This window comes from Scyliorhinus torazame, chromosome 12 (assembly GCF_047496885.1).
Source record: "Scyliorhinus torazame isolate Kashiwa2021f chromosome 12, sScyTor2.1, whole genome shotgun sequence".
NCBI classification, from domain to species: domain Eukaryota; kingdom Metazoa; phylum Chordata; class Chondrichthyes; order Carcharhiniformes; family Scyliorhinidae; genus Scyliorhinus; species Scyliorhinus torazame.
The window spans coordinates 203,426,455-203,452,885 of record NC_092718.1 but is presented as its reverse complement, the minus strand read 5'-3'; the positions used below and the strand labels follow the sequence as shown (position 1 = coordinate 203,452,885).

Genomic DNA, 26,431 nt, shown 5'->3' with positions numbered 1-26,431 from the left:
ATGAGAGGTGATGTGATTGAAACATATAAGATTCTTAGGGGATTAGGCAGGGTAAACGTAAACGTTGGGAGGATGTTGCCACTCATGGGAGAGTGTAGGACCAGAGGGTATGTCGCAGAATAAGCTGGCGCTCATTTAAGATGGCTTTGAAGAAGGATTTCTTCTCTCCAAGAGTGGTGAATTTTTGGAATTCCTTACCCCAGGAAGCTGTGGGGTGGGGGTCCTTGAACATTTTCAAGGCTGAGATCAATGAGTTTTTAATGAGTCGGGGGATTAAGGGTTACGGACATAAGGCAAGAAAGTGGATTTGGTGAGTGTTAGATCAGCCATGATCTTATTAAATGGTGGATCAGGTTCGAAGGGCTGAATGGCCTGCCTACTCCAGTTCCTATTTCTTATGGTCTTATGAAGGTTTAGAGGCGCGTCCGTCTGGGAAACTGCAGCAGACTCCACCGGATACATTATGTGGGACCGTGGAGTCAATCAACATCTTTATCCGTACAAAGCACCCATTTGGGCGAGTGCGGAATGGAAGATAAAACAGAGAGGATCTCACATTGGATTGTCTCTCCATTGAAACGAATGGAAGGAACATCAGACAGGAGCCAGTTGTGTACCAGTTTACCTCCAACACATCCATGTAGCACGGGCCAGAATCCAACTCCTCACATCCAACCAATACATTTTAGCAATTGTGGAGCCTACTGAATGCCAGGCAGTGAAGGATAAAACTGGAGCCTAATCTTTGAAAATGTTACGTTTTTATTTACAGAAACACACATTACAAGCACGCATCTCCTAACCCAACAACCACAATTTCAGTCTGATCCTATTGAAGGGAGCCCAAGTGAATCCCCGGTTAATACCCACCACCCGCAAAGAATTACAGCGCACATTTAATATGCCCCTTATACCCCTTTTTTACAGAAGGGGGCATTAACCTTAAGGGGATGCAAGTCTTTTTCTAAAATTTGAATGCAAGGGAGAGAAAATGTAAAAAGTTGACTGGGCTGTAAACGCCGGTTTAATTCTGCCGTTCAAGACAGTCGGGACATACTGAGCACAAGAAATGCCTCGACAGTACCTGGAGGCAGTGACCTATCACCTGAAAAGCTCTACAGGTCGCTGGGAAGGCAGGAACCAGTCATCTCTGCATCAGACACAACCTCCAGTCCCAAACTATGAACACTCTCAATGGTGCCCATCAACATAACCAGCACTGGATGAAAAACGCCGTCTTTCATGTTCGGCTCTTGGTTTTGTAACGAATGGAGTCAGGATTTAACATTGTCAGGGGAGGCCAACAAAGTACTAAGTAACGTCCCCTCAATTGATTCAGTCCACAGCCGCAGGAAATTTGTGATCACTCCTAACAGAAGAAAAAGGAGAATTAGTCGCATTGGTTTAGAACGATAAAATCCCTACAGTACAGAAGGAGGCCATTCGGCCCATCGAGTCTGCACCGACCCTCTGAAAGAGCATTCCACCCAAGCCCAGTTCCCCTCCCTCTTCCTACAATTCTTTAACCTAACCTACACATCCTTGGACACTAAGAGACAGTTTAGCACGGCCAATCCACCTAAACTGCACATTTGTGGACTGTGGGAGGAAACCGGAGCACCCGGAGGAAACCCACGCACACACGGGGAGAACGTGCAGACTCCACACAGTCACTTGTCCAAGGCCGGAATTGAACCCGGGACCCTGGCGTTGTGAGGCGGCAGTGATAACCACTGTGCCACCCTAAGGCCGATTGACAGCTCTTCATTCAGTTAGCTTCAGTAATTTAGCCTAAGGCGGCAGTCTCTGTATTTGAGACGTACAACGAGTCCCACGTGTTCGAGATATATAGTTTAATAGCTCATCTGAACGACGTCATCTATCACAAGGCAGCACTCCTTCAGTACTACACCGATTGGCAGCTTAGGTCATGTGTCTCTGGAGGGTTACTCAGTGGTGAGAATGGAACCACTATGTAAAGTGTGCAGGTTAGGTGGATTGGCCATGCTAAATTGCCGAGTGTCCAAGATGTGCAGGTCAGGTGGGGTTACGGGGATAGGGTGGGAGAGTGGGGCTAAAAATAAATAAATAATTGTGCCTGCTCTTGCTGTTAACCTTGTGTGATCAATGGCATTATTGGACATTGGGGAGTACTCTTCCCAGAGTAACTGCAGCAGAAAATGGAATAGAAATTTAGTGCATGACAGGTTTAAAGCCAATACCCGCTTATAATAACATGGATCCTGCAGACTGGAGTTACACTGATGGCTCTCCATTGCATTTCTGGTCTAGAGAAATGGTTACCATCAGGATAGCAGCTACGTTTTAATATTAGGAGGAGCTAACTGTCCTAGTAGCTCTCCACTGTTATAGTAAAGCGCAGGGGATGGAAGAAGAAGTGAACAATCTAAGAATGGGCTTGTCAACAAATGGACTGATCTGGACATGGTTGGCAACATCAACTTGCTCTGGATTAATACAGATCATACAGCCACCTGGATTATGGGGGAAGGTGAGCCTTAACCTGGAGCTTATCCTGTGGCCAGTTGCAGGCCCTGTCACTCATCAGTGACAATGGCCTTCGAGACGAGTAAAGATGAAAGTAATATTCATACTTAATCGGCTTGGCTCAAAGAGTGACACTCCTGCCTCGGAGTCAGCAGGTTGTAGTCTCATCCTGGGACTTGGAACATGACTGGCTGGCTGACATGCCAACAGAGTACTGAGGGAGTGCAGAGTTACACTGAAACCTTGTCCTCCATTTCTAATGCTGCAAGTGGATGCAAAACGTCTCTGTGAAGAAGAGCAGGGAATTGCTCCAGTGCCCTGCTCAACATTTTTCCCTCGGCCACTGACATTACAAATAGATTAATTACTCAGTCGCTTCATTTTCTCTTAGTGGGATGTTGCTGTGCTTAAGATTCCTGCTGCATTTTCCTAAAGTCACTGCACTCCAAAGTAAGTCGTTGGTGGGGAAGCATTTTGGGATGCTCCAAGACATGCTAAACTCCTACATAAACACAGGTTTTTACCTTCCTTCCTGCCTACACTGAATCCTCTTTTCCAATGATCAGTAGGGCTTCTTCTGTTGAGAAGTTAAAAGGAAGAACATTAAATACTATACCATATCATAACAGCTTATGTCGTTTTTAATGGCTGTAGGGCTATTTACAAAAGCACGTTTAAAAAGATGAGCATTTTAAAAACCCATTATGTAATCATATTCATTTCGACTACTTGGTTTAATTTGTTAATTCAATCCGAGCTGAATGTCAAACTCCACATATTATCTGTCAATTAAATCTCTACTTCCCCCCCCAAAATCTCCTGTCTCAACCTAAACACAGTGGAAACCCTTAACAACGTCCAGGCTCAATTTCTCAAGAGTACTTTTCACTGGTTAGTCTATATGTCACCTACTGAGGAGTGCCAGACGAAAAGCTGCGACAAAATGTATTTTTTCACCACCCACATTTTGGCCAGCATTAAGCCTCTTTCAACCAATCATCCCCTTCTTCACCAACATCCACTGTTTTCTGACTCCGTGAGCATTGTTTCTGAGAACTCCGCAATTAATCGTAGACACAATGGGATCAACAGACCTTCCCCTCTGCAACGAACTCCATTCCTGCACCTTGCCACAGTCCATTTAGGCCTCGGATTCTGACCTCCCTCCTCTGCCCATCAACAGGTGGCAGAACCATCAATCACCTTGCTCCTACTCCCTGAACTCCCTCAATAAATCTCTCCATTTTCATACTCGTTTTCCCCTGAGCCGATAAAAGCCTTCTCAACCCCCATAATGCAAAGCTATGAACAAGAAAGGATAGGACCATGTATTTTTTCTTGGTAAAGAGAAAGAACATAATTTCAGGGCAGGGAAGTACAAAAGTACCTTAAACGCGTCAGAATGTAAAATATCTTTGTTCTTTTAAAAAAAAAATTTAGAGTACCCCATTAATTTTTTCCATTAAGGGGCAATTTAGCATGGCCAATCCACCTAGCCTGCACATCTTTTGGATTGTGGAGGCGAAACCCACGCAAACACGGGGAGAATGCGCAAACTCCACATGGACAGTGACCCAGAGCCAGGTTCGAACCTGGGACCTCGGCGCCATGAAGCAGCCGTGCTAACCACTGTGTCACCGTGCTGCCCTTAAATATCTTTGTTCTAAAGGAAATAGAACCCTTCATTCATAAGAATAAGGAACAAATATTTGTTTGATACAAAATTTGAGAGTTGCTGAAAAAATACATTTTGTCAAAGCTTTTCGTCAGGCACTCATCAGGATGCAAGAGGAAACAACAACTTTTTAAAAATAAATTTAGAGTATGCAATTCAATTTTTCCAATTAAGGGGCAATTTAGCGTGGCCAATCCACCTACACTGTACATCTTTGGGTTGTGGGGGCAAAACCCACGCAAACACGGAATGTGCAAACTCCACACGGACAGTGACCAAGGGCCGGGGTCGAACCTGGGATCTCAGCGCCGTGAGGCAGCAGTGCTAACCACTGCACCACCGTGCTGCCCTTGGAAACAAAAGCTTTATACTGTATGAGAAGAGAGTGCTAATTGGTTGGCAAGCAGATTTTGATTGTTGGAAGTATTGCCATGGAGGATACACCAGTTAATGTTAAGCGACAGTTAACTGCCAAGCATTGTTTGAAAATGTAAACCAGGTAGCTTGACTCTTATTAGTCAAAATCAGAGGTTTTTTTTTTAAATGGTGAAAAGCCAGGAACAACAGGAATCCAAAGAGATTTAGGCATCCATGTACAGCAGCTCACTAAAATATAATTGTCATGTAGTAAAAATCATCAAGTAGGCAAATGGAATGTTAACCTTTATGTCCCGAGGACTATAGAAAGCCCAGGTGAGACCATATCAGGAGTTCTGGGCACCACATACTAGAAAGAATATATTGGAAAGAAGGAGATTCAACCTACATGGGTTAACTTATCTTTTCTTTAAATTTAGAGTACTCAATTCATTTTTTCCAATTAAGGGGCAATTTAGCATGACCAATCCACCTACCCTGCACATCTTTGGGTTGTGGGGGCGAAACACATGCAAACAGGGGGAAAATGTGCAAACTCCACACGGACAGTGACCCAGAGCCGGAATCGAACCTGGGACCTCGGCGCCATGAGGCAGCAGCACTAACCTCTGCACCACCATGCTGCCATCATGGGTTAACCCATGAAGAGAGGTTACATCAACTAGGCTTGTATTCCCTGGAATATCACAGGTTAGATGGTGGTTTAATTGCGGGTGTTAGTATTTTGAAAAGAAGTGATAGGGTAGATAGAGAGAAATCTTTCCCTCTGGTGGCGGTGGTTTGGGTGGAGGGGGGGGGGGGGGGTGCAAGGTGTCTAACATAACATTACAATCAAAGCCAGGCCATTCAGGAGAAAAGTTTAGGAAACATTTCTTCACATAGAGGGTGGTAGAGATGGCGAGCTCTCCGTCACAAAAATACTCATTCAATTAATGATATTAAAGTTGAGAGTGATAGATTTTTTGCCAAGGGAGTGAGGGATATGGAGCTAAGATGGATAACTGAAGTTAGGATACAGTTAGTCATGATCTCACTGCATGAAGAAACAAGCTGGAGGGATTGAATGGCCTACTCCTGTCCCAATGGTCCGTCCGAACTCCACCACTGCTTCTTGGCACCCATTTCTCATTTTGTGAAGTCCCTAGGAATTTTGAACCCGTTAGCCTTTGCTAGTCTAAGGAAGCTGCGGCCAACCATAGATTCCTCCTGATGCCTCAGCTCAGACTAACCAATCAGGATTGACAGAGTAGTTGAATATTGGGAGCTGTCCATGCTTGTGAAACCAGGAAACGACATAAAACAGTAAGAAACAGGAGAAGGCGTATCCCATTCGGCCCCTCGAGCCATCTCCACTATTCAGTAAGAACATGGCTGAGCTGATTGTGGCCTTAACTCCACCTTCCTGCCTTCCCCACCATAGCCCGGACTCCCTTGTCAATCAATACAGCATGGAATCCAATCACTGACCCAGTCTGTTCTCTGGGAAGAGAGTTCTAAACACTAATGACCCTCCGAGAGAACAACTTCCTCCTCAACACCATCTTAAATGAGAGACCCTTTACTTTGAAACTGTGTCCCCCCCCCCCCTCATTTTAGGTCCTCCCATGAAGGGGAACAGTCTCTCAGCATCTAGCTTGTCAAGAGCCCCCTCATAATCTTATATGTTTCAATGTGATCTCTTCTTATTCATCTAAACTGCAGTGAGTATGGGCTCAACCTGCTCAACATTTCCTCATAGTCTGTCAGAGGACAAGAAAATACGTCTACACTGCCAATACATTCAGCGGTCTACGCACATTATATCTGCCCAAAATGACCTTTATCCTTTTTCTATACATTCTCTGCGCGCGACTTTGAAACATTAAGAAAATCCAAATAATACTGTTCTTACCTTGTTTCTTTCTGTGACTGCAAAGGAAAAGATAGGAGGTCACTGAAAACTCAAAAACACACCATGTGGTGAACAGAGAGAATATCAGTGCTGATACCACTCAAAAAATAGAAAGACGCTTTAAGGCAAAAAACTAAAAAGATCTGACTTTACAAATCTTTAATTTAACTGCGGCACTCTCATTCAGGCTTTAGGCTCGAGAATAATAAATTGAACATTATTGGACAGCTGATGCACGCATCTAGAGCTGAGCGTCAAATCACAAATCAAATCCATCAACAAGGTTGCCCATCTCAACCATTGTAGTAAAGTCTTCTATCACTACCTCACCTCTGAGGGTGCTCAAACTCTCATCCATATCTTTGTCCCTTCCTTGCTTCGCTTAACAGTGCACAGATCCCTTGAGGTGCCCCCTTTGCCAAGATCCCTTGATTTCAAAATCTTTGTTTGCAAAACGCTCCCTGAATCTGTCCCGCTCTGCCTCTAACAAATTCATCCAGCCCTATGGCCCATCTCACATCCCGGACTCTTCCAACCAACACTGATCTACGATATCGCCCAATTCCCTCTTCCCCGGAATCAGTGCTAGAGTCTTCAACCACCACACCCCAGCATCTTCCTGAACTCCTCATATCGCCCCACCCCGTATAAAACCCCAGGAAATATATCTCTTCGCCAACATCTTCAGTCACTGTTCCTGTTTTCCAAACTGCGCAGCATCCTTCCATCTTTATCTGTGATAGTTCATTACAGTAAATCTTGTTGTTGATGATACTTAAGGTTTCCTGCCCTCAGTCCACCCTGTATCAAGGGTTAAAATCCTTGTCGTGCCATCCAGGAAGCCTCCACTGTCATTCCTTCGGGAAAATACCAGGCAAAGCTACTCTAACATAATCGCATCACCATTGGACCCTTTCACACTTTCTGTTGTACCTGCCACAACTTCTTCTTAAGCAATCAGCCTAAGCTTTCTTCAGCAACTACCGGAGAGGGTTCAATAAAAGACAATCACTGACATAGCATTTCAATAAAATTGAGTATTGCCCTTTCAAACATGTCATTCATTGTTTTGATGGGTCTGTTTTTTTGCAAACACACAAAACATCTCATTTTGGTAAATCTACTCTTTTTGGTGTTTCATTCAAAAAGACGATCTGCATCACTACCAATTAAACTATAAAATTCATCTGACCCTAACAGAACTGTTGACAAATAGCAAGTCAGCAATTAAAAGACCAACCCTGGCCCCGCTGTCCAACTAGTTCGATAAATCTTACAAAGCACATAACTTCATAACATGCCTCCGGAAATCTTGTTCAAAGTTACAAGCTACAACAAGTTTAGAAATCTACATTGATTTCGCTCATGGTTAATTACTCTCTCCAGCTGGGAGCTGTATTATCTCTCAATATCCCTGACAAAGCATAGCTTAGGTGCTTTTAAAAGGATACTAGACGAGTACATGAGAGAAAAAGGTAACAGAAAGCCATGCTGTAAGATAAAGCAGATGGGACAGGTGGGGTGGGTGGGGGGGGGGGGGGGGGGGGGGGGGGGGGAGAGAGAGAGAGAGAGAGAGAGAGAGAGAGAGAGAGAGAGAAGAGAAAGAGAGAGACACTGGTGTGGAATATAAACACCACCAAAGACATTTTAGGTACAATGACCTGTTTCTGTGCTGCACATTCTATGTGATTCTATGCAAACCCCTCTCTGGTCTGAGTTTCCAAATGAAAATGTTCTTGAAAAATGTTAGTGCAAAGATTGGTCAATTGTAAAGGTGATTATTGTGAAAGTCAAGAGACTGTATCAGTCAAGGCTGACGGACAGCAGAGAATTCGTAACAGCAAATACTCACCTTTTTTTATTTGAATCAGTAGGATGACCAGGAAAATGCAGACAACGAGGATCGTAATTGAACCTAAGATGAACAGAAGTATCTGAGGCTGTGCTGTGGAATCAAAAGATAAAAATCATGTGTCAGTTTTTTGAGACTTCTATCACATGTAAATGTGTACATTGAAAAGAGGAACTCCCCTAAAAGGAGAAATAGAAGAGCGGGAAGCCCTGGCCACCATATATCCTTCAAACCAATACCTCCAAAAAACAGAAAACATTTTTCACTGTTATGTGCTGCATTTGGTGGAATTAAATATGATTTGTTTGCTCTGTTGCTAATCCATAGAATCCCCACAGTGCAGAAGGAGGCCATTCAGTCCATCAAGTCTATACCGACCCTCCAAAAGAGCACTCTACCTAGGCCCTATCCTCGTAACCACGTTCATCGATCATGGTCAATCCAACTAACCTACATAACTTTGGACTGTGGGAGGAAACTGGAGCACCTGGAGGAAACCTACACAGACACAAGGAGAACGTGCAAACTCCACACAGTCACCCAAGGCCGGAATTGAACCCGGGTCCCTGGAGCTGTGAGGTAGCAGTGCTAACCACTGTGCCATAAGTACTTTTTCACAGAATTAACCATATGCTTTGTCTGTTCTTTTCTACTTTATAATTATCTGATCAATGAAGCTTACAGTGATTTCTGCATCCAAGGTCATTCATATTAATACAAAGCAAGGTTCCAAGGGCCGAACCCTGTGATATGCCATTCATCATCTCCACTCCCACTAACACCGTACATTTTACACTCTTTATTCCCAACTATTTATTCATGTCCAGTCCCCATATTTTACCTTTGATTCTTATGGGTTTGCTTTTGTTATAAATCTTTCTTGTCGAAATTGCTAACAACTGTTTGAAAATCCAGTTAAACTATATCACAAGGAATCCCACCGTTTGTTTACAATAGCATCAAAGAATTTGACCTCATTATATCTCCTGACCTCATAACAATCTTGGTCCAAACGTGGACAAAACATTTGAACTCAAGAGATGAGCTGAGAGTGACTGCCCTTGACATAAGACAGCATTTGTCCAGAGTGTGGCATCAACGAGTCCGAGCAAACTTGAAGTCAATGGAAATCAGGGGAAACTCTCCACTGGCTGGAGTCAAATTGAGCACAAAGTAACATGGTTGTCGTCTTGGAGGTCAATCATCTCAGACTCAGGATATCACTGCAGGAGTTCCTCAGGGTAATGCCCTCGACTCAACCATTTTCAGCTGCTTCATCAATCACCTTCCCTCTATCATAAGGTCAGAAGTGGGGATGTTCGCTGATGACTGCACAATGTTCAGCACCATTTGCGACTCTCAGAAACTGAAGCAGACCATGTCCAAATGCAGCAAGGCCTGGGCAACATTCAGGCTTGGACTGACAAGTGACAAGTAACATTCATGCCAGACAGTGATTCCCCAACCATTTCCCCTTTAATGGCATTACCATCGCTGAATTCCCCCACTGTCAACATCCTGGAGGTTGATCAGAAGCTGAACTGTACCAGCTATTTAAATACTGTGGCTGCAAAAGCAGGTCAGAGGCTGGTAATCCTATAGCGAGTAACTCACCTCCCGCCTCCGCAAGGCCTGTCCACCATCTACAAGGCACAAGTCAGTACTGTGATGGAATACTCTCCACTTACCTGGATGAATGCAGCTCCAACAACACTCAAGAAGCTCAACAGCACATCCTTGATTAGCACTCCATCCATCACCTTCAACTCTTGACTCGTTCTACCACCAGCACACAATGGCAGCAGTGTGTACCAACTATAAGATGCACTGCAGCAATTTGCTGTGGCTCTTTCAACAGCACCTTCTGCAACCTCTACCACCTCGAAGGACAAGGCCAGCAGATGCATGGGAACCCCACTACCTGCAGGTTCCCCATCAAGTCACTCATCATCTTGGCGTGGAACTATACCGCTGTTCCTTCACTGTCACTGGGTCAAAATCCTGGAAACCCCTTCCTAACAGCACTGTGGGTGTACCTACACACATGGACTGCAGCGGTTCACGAAGACTGCTCAGCACCATCTTCTCGAAGGATTTTCGGGATGGGCAATAAACTCTGGCCCAGCCAGGGACCCCCATATCCCGTGAAATAATTTTTTTTAATTTAAGAGCAGGATCTTTCCTTGTTAAATCCATGCTAGCTGACTCTTCAGCTATATGGGCAGTCCTCCAGCATAAACCCAACAAGAGTTTCTGTCATTTTATCCCAGATCGGCCACCATCTCAGTCAGCTTTCTTTGCCTTTTCAAACATAGATGCGATACCTTTTTGTGGTCAATCCTGCAGAAGAGCAGAAATAGTGAATGATTTCTTCAATAGAACGACCCGGTTTCTCAATTCCCTAGACTTTCCATGTGTGACACGTAGACTAGTTGCTGAAACCTATTCATCAATAGTGTTTCTTGCTTTATCCCTGGTACGACTTTTCTCCATCTTTTTCCAGCTGCCCTCAGGGAATCCGGGGATGTGGGGGAATAGAGCAGGAAAGTAAAAACGCTGACCAGTCCTTTCCTGCCAGATCTTGTAGTGACAATGACAATTGCCACATGAGGATGTAGAGCCATTAATACCACACCCAAGCAGGCTACAGGAGTAGTTGCTGATGACAATGGAGAGTGAACCACGATCGGTATAGAAAAAGTACAGCCTATAGCAACAAGGTCATTGCACAAACCTTTCTTGCTATCATTTTTACATTCTCCACCGTACTTGCAAAGGACATGAAGTACGACAAGAACTTAGCAAATTCTCCAAATTGGAAATGAATGGAGAGTAACTGGAATAAAATGTGCCAAATTTGTGCCGAATTTACAGTTTGTTCAGCTCCTTTCTCCTGACTGAAACAGATTATGAGAAAACAAGAGCCCTGTCAGGCAGCAAACGTATACCAACGGTGGACCTTTGGGCAATCTTAATCAGTTTAATCCAAGGAACCAGGTTGGTTATAAAATGGTTGCAACATTAGGTGAATTAATGGACACTCTTAGAGAATTGCCATTGCTTCAATATCAATCTGAGAGCTGGCAGCACGGCCACGCAGCGGTTAGCACTGCTGCCTCACGGCGCTGAGGACCCGGGTTCGATCCCAACCCCGGGTCACTGTCTGTGTGCAGTTTGCACATTCTCCCCGTGTCTGCATGGGTCTCACTCCCACAACCCAAAGATGTGCAGCGTAGGTGGACTGGCCACACTAAGTTGTCCCTTTTTAAAAATATATCAATCCGAGAGGGAATTACGACATGAACATCCATCATGGCATCAGATTTCAATGCAGGTCGACGCTGGAACAATTTTAAGCGAACAGCGTCATAGGATTCCCCTCATTGCTTACCCTCTACTTTTACATGGATGTAACGTTTGATCGGTTTCGCCAAGCTGATGTGCTCAACCCGGCACATGTATGTAACGTCATTGTCCCTGAGGGAGGCGATGAACCTGAAGAAACTGGTAATGTTGTAGGTGCCATCCTTGTTCCGCCTGTGGGGTGAGAACACGACGTTGGTCATGTAGACGGGCAGCATATGCCCCTCGCCCTGCTGCCGCAGCCACTTCACCGTGACATCGAGTGGATAAAATCGCCCCGACTCACATGCCAGCTTCTGTTCGTCCCCCTCCTTCAGGGAAAGTGAATCAAGGTCCACAGAGACAATGGGCGACTCTGCAACGAAAGAAGCAAATTAATTTATCGCAATAATAATGATAATAATCTTCATTATTGTCGGCAAGTAGGCTTACATTAACACTGCAATGACGTTACTGTACAACTGGACATACAAACTTTATAGGTTTGTTAACACTTAAGGCCGGGCAGGATCTTCCTGGATCTCTTTCCCCCCCCCCTCCATCCTTAGGACTTGTAGCTTTCAATCCCTTTAAATGGAATTAAATTGGATTAATAGTCTTCCGATGGGGACATGACTGTACCAATTTTTTAAAATGAAAAAAAATTTTTTTTTAAATCCTTTCTAATTTTTCTCCACTTTCCTCTTTTCAAGCGGCATGGTAGCAGTGGTTAGCACTGTTGCTTCACAGCTCTAGGGTTCCAGGTTCAATTCCCAGCTTGGGTCACTGTCTGTGCGGAGTCTGCACGTTCTCCCAGTGCCTGCATGGGTTTCCTCCGGGTGCTCCGGTTTCCTCCCACAGTCCAAAGATGTGCAGGTTAGGTGGATTGGCCATGATAAATTGCCCTTAGTGTCCAAAAAGGTTAGGAGGGGTTACTGGGTTGCGGGGATGGGGTTGAGGCGTGGGCTTAAGTAGGGTGCTCTTTCCAAGGGGCCGGTGCAGACTAGTTGGGCTGAATGGCCTCCTTCTGCACTGTTGATTCTATGGTTGCCGATATTTTCACATACAGTCATATGTAACACACTTACATACTTTTAAACGCTGGTTTAAAAAAAGCATGTGTTTCATGTATCTGCCAGGAATGTGTTTGCGAGTGGCAGGACTCGGACTGTACAACCTTTCTGTGAAGGCTCAGCACTTGTTCAGTTAGCAACAAGGGACAACATCATCCCCGTGTCGTCTCCTTTGGCTTGCATTGCTAACTTCGGCTCACTTATCAATACAGCGGGAGTACAGTCCAAGCCCATATCCACGTGGTACCACAATAGTGCAGGTCAAAGGAGTCTATTCGAGCCATGCTAATGGCGGACGATGACCACTTCTGTCTCGAGATCTGAACTCAATGAATCCGAAGGTGCCTTTAACTGAGTGTAGCAATGGAATGGGACCTTTTCAGCAGCTGTTTACCCAAAATCACTGTTCCACACCTGATCGTGTTAAACTCATATGCACTGCTGGTGTGTAGAGTTCAGCAGTAGTGATGTGAGCACAAGTAAAATAATCTGCCAAGCTAGCTGGATAGAAAATGGCACCTGAGGTTTTCCCCACCTCACCCCAATCTGGGCCTAACCCTAGATGATTTCCCAATGAAATTCAGCTCCTTGCCCTTGAAGTTATGGATGTACATGTGATTTGCTTTTTTAAACTGCTTCACCATATTGTCCAGACATTGAATAGAATGAATCTATCACTATTCTCATGTGTCACCCTAACTTAATTCATAAGGGAGGCACGGTGGCACAGTGGTTGGCACTGCTGCCTCACAGTGCCAGGAACCCGGGTTCAATTCCGGTTGCTCCAGTTTCCTCCCGCAGTCCAAAAGTTAGGTGGATTGACCATGCTAAATTGTCCCTTAGAGTCCATAAGGTTAGGTTCAGTGGGGTTACTGGGTTACAGATTTAGGGTGGGGGCCTGACCCTAGATGGAGTGCCCTTTCAGAGCGTTGGTGCAGACTCGATGGGCCAAATGGCCTCCTTCTGCACTGTAGTGATTCTATGATTCTATGAACCATCCAGCAGAGGAGGTCATAGTTTGGCCCATGGTATTTATGATGGATCTTAGCGTGAACTATCCTATTACTCCATCACCCTTGTTCCATTCCAGTCTACTGCTGGCTTAGAAGGGTAAATTCACCAATCTTGTGTTCCCACTGGGGAGGCGTGCACTCCAAGCATGGCTACCAGCTGGTGCTGCAGAATCACAGAACTTACCCTGTGATGGGCATGTTAGCAACCAATGTATCACTGCTAAATTTCATTGCCCAGTGGTCTGCCTCTAAGGTAACGGTTTATCAGTTCAAGTCTCCCCGCAGACACTTGAGCACATGGTTGAGGATGATGTTTCAGCGCCGTATTGAGGGAGCACCAGTGTTTGGAGTGCTGTTTTTCAGGTGCTACATTGAAATGAAGCCCTGTCTGCCTTCTGAGATAGACGTAAGGGATGGCACTATTTGAAGAACAGCAAAACAAGAGGCTGTGGAGAGAAAAGGGAGCTAACGTTTGGAGTCTGGATGAGTGTCCCAAGTCAACATTTACCTCTCAACCCGCACCACTAAATGCCGATCATATGTCATTTATTTAATCGGTGCTTGCGGAGTCATGCCATGAGCTGATTTTTCTTTATTTTCTCGGGGAATGTGGGGGGGTGTCACTGACAAAAAGTCAGCAATTGTTGCCCAATCCTAATTGCCCTTTAACTGAGTGGCTTGCTGGGTCATTTCAGAGAGCAGTTACGAGTCAATCAAATTGCTGGGTGTCTGGAGTCAGATGTAGGCCAGACCAGGGTAAGGATGGCAGATTTCCTTCCCTAGAGGGTATCAGTGAACCAGATCGTTTTTTACAACAACCGATGATAGTTGTCACAGTCACCATCACTGAGACTAACTTTCAATTCCAGATGTATTAACTGAATTCAAGTTCTACCAGCTGCTGTGGTGGGATTCGAACCTGTGTCCCCATAGCATTAACCTGAGCCTCTCGCGGCCGGATGTTCCTGGAGGGAGCATGTGGTGTCCAAGGGCACACTCTTGAGGCCTTCTGTGCTCGGTGGGCACTGCAGGGGTTGGATTCCTTTATCGACCCCAGTTTTCACATTTTGACGTAATGCTTTTGAGTTTCCCTTCCTCTTTGTTCTTTTTGGGCTGTGCTCCTGTTAGCATGGCCCCTTTTAATTTATCCCTCAGTTAATTCTGTTCTTCTATTTAGTGGATAGGCCCAAAAACACATTAACCCAGGCCTCTGCATTATTAGTGCAGTGATTAGCTGCCAGAGTGAATATAACTCAAAGGTATCGTATCAGTTGTGAAGCTCTACGGGATCTCATGGACATGAAAAGCTCAATATAAATGCAAGTTCCTTCTTTCAGAGTTCAATTTGCCGGCTGCAAAACCAATTTCTTCTGCAAACATTTTGTTGAATCTTTTGTCTTTACTGTTCTCTTTCTATTGGTGTGGTCTGCAAATCTGACGTTGGGCTTCCAAGACACTTAATGTGGATTAGAGAGAAACAAAATTCACAGGGAACCAAAAACCGTCTCCTAAAGGCCTCAGTTTAACATCTACCATTAGATTTACCTCTGCTAACTGAATGCTAATTATATTACTGGAACGCTGGTGAAGGGCTTTGTTTAATTAAGGACATATAAATAGGGGAGGAGAACTCTGAGACTAAACAATGTCAATAAGCTCTCTTTATAAAGCAAAGCTGTGTGTCCTGGTTTCCAAGTCAACAACCGGTGTGAATCATGTTAACAATCTCGCGTAAGGAATACCTCAGACAGGATTTGGAACAGAAGACCAGGACTAGGCCATTTAAAAAAAATTTAATTTAGAGTACCCAATTCATTTTTTCCAATTAAGGGACAATTTAGCGTGGCCAATCCACCTACCCTGCACATCTTTGGGTTGTGGGGGCGAAGCCCACGCAGACACGGGGAGAATGTGCAAACTCCACACGGACAGTGACCCAGAGCCGGGATCGAACCTGGGACCTCAGCGCCGTGAGACAGCAATGCTAACGCACTGCGCCACCGTGCCGCCCTAGGAATAGGCCATTTAGCCCCTCTACAATAAACCCCAGCAACCCGAGCTGAATTCCAATCATGCTGATTGCTGACAATGAGGCTTAAGATTAAAGATTATTTTGTCAGGTGTTAGAACATAGAACATAGAACAATACAGCGCAGTACAGGCCCTTCGGCCCACGATGTTGCACCGAAACAAAAGCCATCTAACCTACACTATACCATTATCATCCATATGTTTATCCAATAAACTTTTAAATGCCCTTAATGTTGGCGAGTTCACTACTGTAGCAGGTAGGGCATTCCACGGCCTCACTACTCTTTGCGTAAAGAACCTACCCCTGACCTCTGTCCTATATCTATTACCCCTCAGTTTAAGGCTATGTCCCCTCGTGCTAGCCATTTCCATCCGCGGGAGAAGGCTCTCACTGTCCACCCTATCCAACCCCCTGATCATTTTGTATGCCTCTATTAAGTCTCCTCTTAACCTTCTTCTCTCCAACGAAAACAACCTCAAGTCCATCAGCCTTTCCTCATAAGATTTTCCCTCCATACCAGGCAACATCCTGGTAAATCTCCTCTGCACCCGTTCCAAAGCCTCCACGTCCTTCCTATAATGCGGTGACCAGAACTGTACGCAATACTCCAAATGCGGCCGTACCAGAGTTCTGTACAGCTGCAACATGACCTCCTGACTCCGGAACTCAATCCCTCTACCAATAAAGGCCAACACTCCATAGGCCTTCTTCACCACCCTATCAACCTGGGTGGCAACTTTCAGGGATCTATGTACATGGACACCTAGATCCCTCTGCTCATCCACACTTTCAAGAACTTTTCCATTAGCCACATATTCCACATTCCTGTTTTTCCTTCCAAAGTGAATCACCTCACACTTCTCTACATTAAACTCCATTTGCCACCTCTCAGCCCAGCACTGCAGCTTATCTATATCCCTCTGTAACCTGCTACTTCCTTCCTCACTATCGACAACACCACCGACTTTAGTATCGTCTGCAAATTTACTCACCCACCCTTCTGCGCCTTCCTCTAGGTCATTGATAAAAATGACAAACAGCAACGGCCCCAGAACAGATCCTTGTGGTACTCCACTTGTGACAGAACTCCATTCTAAACATTTCCCATCAACCACCACCCTCTGTCTTCTTTCAGCTAGCCAATTTCTGATCCACATCTCTAAATCACCCTCAATCCCCAGCCTCCGTATTTTCTGCAATAGCCTACCGTGGGGAACCTTATCAAACGCTTTGCTGAAATCCATATACACCACATCAACTGCTCTACCCTCGTCTACCTGTTCAGTCACCTTCTCAAAGAACTCGATAAGGTTTGTGAGGCATGACCTACCCTTCACAAAGCCATGCTGACTATCCCTGATCATATTATTCCTAGCTAGATGATTATAAATCTTGTCTCTTATAATGCCCTCCAAGACTTTACCCACTACAGACGTGAGGCTCACCGGTCTATAGTTGCCGGGGTTGTCTCTGCTCCCCTTTTTGAACAAAGGGACCACATTTGCTATCCTCCAGTCCTCTGGCACTATTCCTGTATCCAATGATGACATAAAAATCAAAGCCAATGGTCCAGCAATCTCTTCCCTGGCCTCCCAGAGAATCCTAGGATAAATCCCATCAGGCCCCGGGGACTTATCTATTTTCAGCCTGTCCAGAATTGCCAACACCTCTTCCCTACTTACCTCAATGCCATCTAATCTATTTACCTGGAGCTCAGCATTCTCCTCCACAACATTATCTTTTTCCTGAGTGAATACTGACGAAAAATATTCATTTAGTATCTCGCCTATCTCTTCAGACTCTACACACAACTTCCCATCCCTGTCCTTGACTGGTCCTACTCTGTCCCTAGTCATTCGCTTATTCCTGACATACCTATAGAAAGCTTTTGGGTTTTCCTTGATCCTTCCTGCCAAATACTTCTCATGTCCCCTCCTTGCTCGTCTTAGCTCTCTCTTTAGATCCTTCCTCGCTACCTTGTAACTATCCATCGCCCCAACTGAAACTTCACACCTCATCTTCACATAGGCCTCCTTCTTCCTCTTAACAAGAGATTCCACTTCTTTGGTAAACCACGGTTCCCTCGCTCGGCACCTTCCTCCCTGCCTGACCGGTACATACTTATCAAGAACACGCAATAGCTGATCCTTGAACAAGCTCCACTTATCCAGTGTGTCCAAAACTTGCAGCCTACTTCTCCACCTTATCCCCCCCAAGTCACGTCTAATGGCATCATAATTTCCCTTCCCCCAGCTATAACTCTTGCCCTGCGGTGTATACTTATCCCTTTCCATCCTTAACGTAAACGTCACCGAATTGTGGTCACTGTCCCCAAAGTGCTCACCTACCTCCAAATCCAACACCTGGCCTGGTTCATTACCCAAAACCAAATCCAATGTGGCCTCACCTCTTGTTGGCCTGTCAACAAACTGTGTCAGGAAACCCTCCTGCACACACTGAACAAAAAACGACCCATCTAATGTACTCGAACTATATCTTTTCCAGTCAATATTTGGAAAGTTAAAGTCTCCCATAATAACTACCCTGTTACTTTCGCTCATATCCAGGATCATCTTCGCCATCCTTTCCTCTACATCCCTAGAACTATTTGGAGGCCTATAGAAAACTCCCAACAGGGTGACCTCTCCTTTCCTGTTTCTAACCTCAGCCCATACTACCTCGGAAGATGAGTCCCCATCTAGCATCCTCTCCGCCACCGTAATACTGCTCTTGACTAGCAGCGCCACACCTCCCCCTCTTTTGCCTCCTTCCCTGAGCTTACTAAAACACCTAAACCCCGGAACCTGCAACATCCATTCCTGTCCCTGCTCTATCCACGTCTCCGAAATGGCCACAACATCGAAGTCCCAGGTACCAACCCATGCTGCCAGTTCCCCTACCTTATTTCGTATACTCCTGGCATTGAAGTAGACACACTTCAAACCACCTACCTGAACACTGGCCCCCTCCTCCGACGTCAAATCTGAGCTCCTGTTCTCTATACTCTCATTCTCCCTTACCCTAAAACTACAATCCAGGTTCCCATGCCCCTGCTGCATTAGTTTAAACCCCCCCAAAGAGCACTAACAAATCTCCCCCCCAGGATATTTGTGCCCCGCAGGTTCAGATGTAGACCATCCTGTCTGTAGAGGTCCCACCTTCCCCAGAAAGCGCCCCAGTTATCCAGAAATCTGAATCCCTCCCGCCTGCACCATCCCTGTAGCCACGTGTTTAATTGCTCTCTCTCCCTATTCCTCATCTCACTATCACGTGGCACGGGCAACAACCCAGAGATAACAACTCTGTTTGTTCTAGTTCTGAGCTTCCATCCTAGCTCCCTGAAAGCCTGCCTGACATCCTTATCCCCTTTCCTACCTATGTCGTTAGTGCCAATGTGGACCACGACTTGGGGCTGCTCCCCCTCCCCCTTAAGGACCCGGAAAACACGATCCGAGACATCACGTACCCTTGCACCTGGGAGGCAACATACCAAACGTGAGTCTCTCACGCTCCCACAAAATCTCCTATCTGTGCCCCTGACTATAGAGTCCCCAATTACTAATGCTCTGCTCCTCTCCCCCCTTCCCTTCTGAGCAACAGGGACAGACTCTGTGCCAGAGGTCTGTACCCCATGGCTTACCCCTGGTAAGTCGTCCCCCCCACAAGTATCCAAAGCGGTATACTTGTTTCTCAGGGGAACGACCGCAGGGGATCCCTGCACTGACTGTTTTTTCCCCGTCCCTCTTACAGTTACCCATCTATCTCCAATCTTTGGTGTAACTAATTCCCTGAAGCTGCTATCTATGACCCCCTCTGCCTCCCGAATGATCCGAAGTTCTTCCAACTCCAGCTCCAGTTCCCTAACTCGGTCTTGGAGGAGCTGGAGATGGCAGCACTTCCTGCAGGTAAAATCAGCAGGGACACTAACGGCATCCCTCACCTCAAACATCCTGCAGGAGGAACATTGCACTCCCTTCCCTGCCATTCCTCTAACTTTCTACCAAGATCTGGCTAACAACTAAATTCAGGTTATTAACATTAGTTGGGACTAATGTTAATAACCTGCCCTTCGACTTGGTGTGAAAATGCATGCATTCAGCGGCCTGCAGTTTGAAATAATTACCCAGACACTACGTCTGAAGCAGGGACACTGATTGTGACACTGTTTTGTTACCCACATAAATTCTAACAGTCATTTCTCCTGACCCGTTCATTTATAAACGTTCATCAATTCGTCAGATTCAGCATCTTACCCAAAACCTCCACCTCAAGGGTTTGTATTCCAAAGAGTGGCGGGACATATACGGAACAAGTGTAGGATCCTTCATCTTGAACGTCGATATTTCTTATACGGATAGAAGCATTTCCAGTTCTGATCCGGTCCATGAATACTTCGACCCCTTTCTCCAGGTGTTCAACCTGCTCGTGTCGCCCATTGTAGGAGAACAATTTCTTCTTGATCCCTTTGTGTTGGTATCGCCAGTCGATGTTAAAGTCGGTGCTGTGGTCAATTTTGTAGCCACAGTCCAGAACCAGGTCTTGCTTTAGTTTGGTTTTGGTCAACGGGGTGCTGGTGTGCACCACGTAGCTCACTAACAAGTAAAAGGAAAAAGCTATTATCTTGCGTTTGGCAACCAGTCCATCGCTATTTATACCCCAGATAAAAAACACATAAAATTGTATTTTCTTTACAGGCTCATCATTTCACTGATCCAGTCACATGCAGGGGCTGTTTAGCACAGGGCTAAATCGCTGGCTTTGAAAGCAGACCAAGGCAGGCCAGCAGCACGATTCAATTCCCGTAACAGCCTCCCTGAACAGGCGCCAGAATGTGGCGACTAGGGGCTTTTCACAGTAAGTTCATTTGAAGCCTACTTGTGACAATAAGCGATTTTCATTTCATGCTGTTTATGGTGCGCGGGTACATATTTTGTCCACTCATTGATGGATTTTTAACACTGCCATGGGAGGCAAACATTACCGCGGCGCATGTATACTTTTGCAGCATTCTCTCCAAAATTATACTGGGCTGGTTAGCATCCGAACATTACCTTGAACTAGCAGAGTGTCCGTATCGCCAATGGCAGAATCTTCTTCATCGGCTTTCGCTTCATTGTTCTCAGCCTGTTGGCTATCAGGAGCTTCTATCTTCCTCATGAAGCTGGTTGCAGTGAAGCTGCTTTTCAGGTTCCTTACTGTCACTGTGAACCATACGTCTGTAATGGTCTCCTTCCCCTGGTGCGTCCAGGGAACGTGGATGCCATGGGTGGAGTACCTGCTAATTTCGCATCCCAAATTGTCGGGTTTCTCATCCACATACTGGAAAACATCTAATGAAGAGGCTGTGGATAAGGAGGAAGAGTCTCATAATAATTAAACAGCAAGTTAACGGGAAACTATGCAAATCCTTCACAGAAAGCTGGGTCTCAATGCTAAAAACACATTTTGCTAATCCTCCTCAGTTGTAAGATTCTGCAAATCTTCCTGTAATACCTTGTGATAGAAAGGGAAACAGCCAGGGCATTCATATATTGAAATATTACTCTTCAACCGTGCAGAACGGTAGTCCAGTGGCTAGCACTGTTGCTTCACAGCTCCAGAGTCCCAGCTTCAATTCCCGGCTTGGGTGGCTGTCTGTGCGGAGTCTGCACGTTCCCCCAGTGTCTGCGTGGGTTTCCTCCGGGTGCTCGGGTTTCCTCCCACAGTCCAAAGATGTGCAGGTTAGGTGGATTGGCCATGATAAATTGCCCTTAGTGACCAAAAAAGGTTAGGTGGGGTTACTGGGTTATGGGGATGGGGTGGTGGCGTGGGCTTGAGTGGTGTGCTCTTTCCAAGGGCAGGTGCAGACTCGATGGGCCGAGTGTCCTCCTTCTGCACTGTAAATCCTATGATTTCTATGAATCCTGAGTTGTCCCCTTTTGAACTGAAAATCCATCTCTCTCAATCAGTTGTATCAACATCACCAATTCAATTTGACCAGCTATTTTTAAAAGACATGACTTAGGGAGCAAAAGAACCAATGAACATTATCTTGCCCCCCCCCAAATTCTTCAAACTAATTACTGGCAAGTACATCCAATTTTTGTTTGAAACATGTTACCCTGACTGAGTTACCTAGCCCCATCCCCCACAAGCTTCGAGCAAATAAGTGTCAATGTTATGATTTTGGATGTTGCACACATTTGCTTCTTTTCTCTCAGTGAATTCTTAGCCGTACCTTATCCTCTATGATCCAGAAAGGATTGCATTTGTGTAGTGCCCTTCACACTGTCCAGGATATCCCAGAACATTTAACAGCCAATGAAGCACATTTGACAAGTAGTCACTGTATAATGTAGGAAGTGGGGCAACCAATATATGCGCAGCAAGCTCCCACAAACAGAAATGGGATACAGTGAACTTCTACCATTCCTTTCCCGCGTATTCTCGTGATATGCGGAATCACGAACAGCCAACTTGCACATGCGCAGAGACAGCGCATGCGCTGTACGCTCTTTCTTAGGGAATGGTGAGAGTTCAACGTTCTAAACGCCAGATGAGTGAGTTTTGGGGCCGCTATTAGATGTGCAAATTTATTTACGGGGTAAATGATTTTGCGATATAAGGGGTTGTGAACGATGGGTATTTACTGCAATGATAGTCTGATTCTGTGCACCCTATTCCGGCCTTCTTCGAAATGGTGCTCATGCATCTTTTTTAATATGTTCATTAGAGGTTTTTTTAAAGTTCTTTTAATTTTTATCTTTTAAATAAATTTAGAGTACCCAATTATTTTTTTTCCCCCTCAATTAAGGGGCAATTTAGAGTGGCCAATCCATCTACCCTGCACATCTTTGGGTTGCGGAGGCAAAACCCATGCAAACACGGGGAGAATGTGCAAACTCCACACGGACAGTGACCTGGGGCCGGGATCGAACCTGTTTATTAGAGTTTTTACATAATAATCAACACAAGCGAGAATAAAAGAATGCAAAACACATAATTAACATAAATACTAAAACTAAACTCAACCCGCTAACAACTGTCTGAGACTAGATCCTTAAAAAAGGAAATAAATGGTTTCTATCTTAGGTAGTATCTCTCCACCGAGCCCCTGATGGTGAATTTGACTTTCTCCGAGTGTAAGAATGACATTAAGTCACCCAACCAAGCAGAGGCACTGGGCAGAGTAGGAGATCTCCAACCAAGCAATATTAGTCTCCGGGCTATTAGTGAGGCAAAGACAACATCTGCCTCGACCCCAGACTGAACCACCAGCGAATCCGACACCCCAAATATGGCCACCAGCGGACATGGGTCTAAATCCACACAGAGGGATATGCTTGTAATGTGTCACTGCAAATAAATATAAAGCTGAGTAAAGATTGGCAGCAGTATCAACTTTCAGTAACTGGTTTTCTGGAACATAACAACCCCCCTTTACGTTCTTCACTCAACCTGACCATGGATCGAGCCTGTCAATTTCCCTCAGCTTCATACTCTGGATTCAATTGTTTTTGTAGAATTTAAGGAATGTACTTTTATATTTAACTGACGAATAATGATTTTGAGTGTAATGTTAACCCAACTTGCAATGCAGGAAATGCATGGGATCATATGCTACTCCAGTTTTACTCTCTGGCCAATATTGCTCCAGAGTGACTTGGGTATAAAACCGGAGTTGCATTTGATCCCATCACTCTTCCAACAGGCAGATTAAACTCAAATTACCCCATTTGTATTTTAAATCGCACATTACTCCAGTCCTTAGAAATGAGTGGATTGTCTGAATTACCATGAGCGATACCATTGGAGATCTAGAACTAGGGGCCACTAGGGCAAAATGTTTTCACTCAGTACTAAAAATGGGGTCTAACCAGGTTTGTATAGCTGCAGCATAACCCTTGTGCTTTTATACTCTAATCCATTAGAAAATTAATTTATGATCAATGCACATTACCTTGAAGTTTAAAAATAATGGCCTTCTCATTTATATTCAGATCACCAGACAGCAGGAAGGCCTTCCTCTTGATGGTTGTAGGCCCAAATATTTGAGTCTCTTCACTTTGTTTCTCCTCCACAAACATGCATTCCAGCTTTCTGTTCTGGACCGTGTGTCTATTCTGTGCCTGCACGATGGCTTAAAAAAATAAATCGAGGAGTTTATAAGGAAGGTTTTAACACCAAATGCATACAGTCACTCCACACGTTACACAGGCGCTTCACTGAATACCAGGAAGTGGGGTCGCCAGATTAATTGCCATTGTTACACTGGTGGTGATCTGCTTTTAGGTGCATACGTTTTCTTAAGTGGCAGCTGTGGCTCAGTCACCAGCATTCTTGCTTTGGAGCCATCCAATGATGGGTTCAGGTCTTACCCCAGGAACCTGAGCACGTAATCCAGGCAAAACCGCCATACTCACTCAGTACTGCACAGGAGTACTGTCCTTTGCAACCCAAATGGGTGTGCGGAGATAAGATGTGGACCAGCCAAAATCTCATTGAGTTGTGGAACAGGTTCGAGGAGCTGAATGGTCTCCTCCTGTTCCTAACTTGGTGCAATTGGTTTCAGTGTTGGATTAATTACTGAACCGCTCCACATTATAGAATCATGGAATTTACAGTGCAGAAGGAGGCCATTCGGCCCATCGAGTCTGCACCGGGCCTGGGAAAGAGCACTCTACCCAAGCCCACACCTCCACCCCATCCCTGTAACCCAGTAACCCCACCCAACCTTTTTGGTCACTAAGGGCAATTTATCATGGCCAATCCACCTAACCTGCACATCTTTGGACTGTGGGAGGAAACCGGAGCACCCGGAGGAAACCCACGCAGACACGGGGAGAATGTGCAGACTCCGCACAGTCACCCAAGCCAGGAATCGAACCTGGGACCCTGGAGCTGTGAAGCAACTGTGCTAACCACTATGCTACCGTGCTGCCCAAATAGTGAGGCAATAAACACGGCAAAATATTACCCACTTATTTTGATCTGCAACCCTGCATCTATCATCGAGCAGTCTATATCCAATTATCCAAACTCAACACCTCTATCCAGGCCTTCCTCTACTAAAGGCTATAAAAAGACTGAAAAGCAAAATGCCGCGGATGCTGGAAATCTGAAATAAAAACAGAAATTGCTGGACAGACTCGGCCGGTCTGGCAGCATCATCTGTGGGGGGGAGAAACTGAGATTTGCTTCCACTGAGCACTGACCTTAGCTCTCCATAGAACGGCACAAAGGCCATTCAGCCCATCAGGTCTGCATCGAACTGCAGAAAGAGCAGCCTACCTAGGCCCATTCCTCCCGTCCCATCTCCGGAACCCCACCTATCTCACAACATCTTTGGACTGAGGGAGGAAACCGGAGCACCCGGAGGAAACCCGCGCAGACACGGGGAGAACGTGCAAATGCCGCACAGTCACCCGAGGCTGGAATTGAACCCGGGTCTGTGGACGTTGATCAAGAGATAAATGTTTGATGGAACTTAAGGGAGAACTCACCCTTTAAAAGTACCGTAGAGCTTTGAAATATCTCTAAGTGTGGTTTACGGTTTCATTTACCGTGGTAAGCGACTGTTGGCACTCCTGCAGCACTACACTCTTGGCACCAGCTTCCTGTGACTCAGGGAGGACATTCCAACCCCACTAGTGTGAACTGATCCAAAGGTACCAGAGCCAATCTTCACCAAGACCTTTCCAATGCCATAAAAGACCTGATCGAGGGGAATGCGCTGGTCTCATTGTAAATTGCACCTGTAAAGGGTCAATGTTTCTAGTCTTCGCTCACCCTTGGAAAGGGGAGGGGTCCTCAAAGACATTGCCCTCTCCCGCCAATGACACAGGCCAGCCAATGGTTTTCTGACTTGCCACTTTGCATGTTCAGTACCATATTGAGTACGATTCTTTTTTTTTTGGGGGGGGGGGGGGGCTGTGGCCAGGAACTCTAACCCTGCCACGTTACCCTGGGCTAGCGCCAGGGGGGGGGATGCCATGGGCATTTGTCAGTTTCACATTGGAAACTCCGCTTTCTGCGGCCAACTCCCAACACAATCGCCAAATGACCATCAGCCCCCCTCTAGCCTGGCACCGTCTGATCGCCTTACCGGCAGCGAGCATCCAAAGGGGCCTAAGGAATATCTTCAAATGCATTGCGGCCACTTCGGCTGGGCGCTGCTGCTGCTCAGGCCGCCTGCTGGGCGATACTTTCGCTTTCAATTGAACGAGGAAGTTGCCGGCAGATCGCGGGTTGGAGAGAGGTCAGTTTCGCTTGTGGGAGTGAGTGACGGTGGAAGAGGGAGCGAGGAGGAGCGGAGGGAAGAGGGTGGGAGAGCGGAGAGGTGCAGGGGATGCTGTGGGCTCGGGGTGGGGAGGTGCTGGTTTATTTATTTCAGATTTCAGTCTTTGGGAGGGGGAGACCGAAACGAAAAGAAAGTAAAAAGATCAGTTTTCAGCAAATTTACAGCGCAGGAGGCCATTCGGCCTATCGAGTTTGCACCAGCTCCTAGAAAGAGCACCCTACTTAAGCCCACGCCTCCAACCTATCCTCGTAACGCCCACCTAACCTTTTGGACGCTAAGAGGAAATTTATCATGGCTAATCCACCTAACATGCACATCTTTAGACTGTGGGAGGAAACCGGGCACCCGGAGGAAATCCACGCAGACACGGGGAGAAAGTGCAAACTCC

The 26,431-nt window shown here is 45.8% G+C and overlaps 1 protein-coding gene across 2 annotated transcripts; it reads right to left on the bottom strand.

Moving 5' to 3' along the window:
• Window positions 1-744: 744 nt before the first annotated feature.
• On the bottom strand, window positions 745-26,000 carry LOC140386888 (tapasin-related protein-like). 2 transcript variants are annotated; one of them, XM_072469722.1, is made up of 9 exons: window positions 25,849-26,000; window positions 23,704-23,883; window positions 20,816-21,106; window positions 20,018-20,356; window positions 11,696-12,022; window positions 8,305-8,397; window positions 6,453-6,494; window positions 3,033-3,085; window positions 745-1,369 (listed from the first exon to the last, which is right to left on the bottom strand). In XM_072469722.1, exons 1-8 carry the CDS (start codon window positions 25,892-25,894, stop codon window positions 3,045-3,047), a joined length of 1,359 nt encoding a protein of 452 aa, XP_072325823.1. In that variant the 5' UTR covers window positions 25,895-26,000; the 3' UTR covers window positions 745-1,369; window positions 3,033-3,044. The 2 variants fall into 2 exon arrangements, with proteins under 2 accessions (XP_072325823.1, XP_072325824.1); XM_072469723.1 differs by having other exon boundaries at window positions 6,453-6,469.
• Window positions 26,001-26,431: the final 431 nt, after the last annotated feature.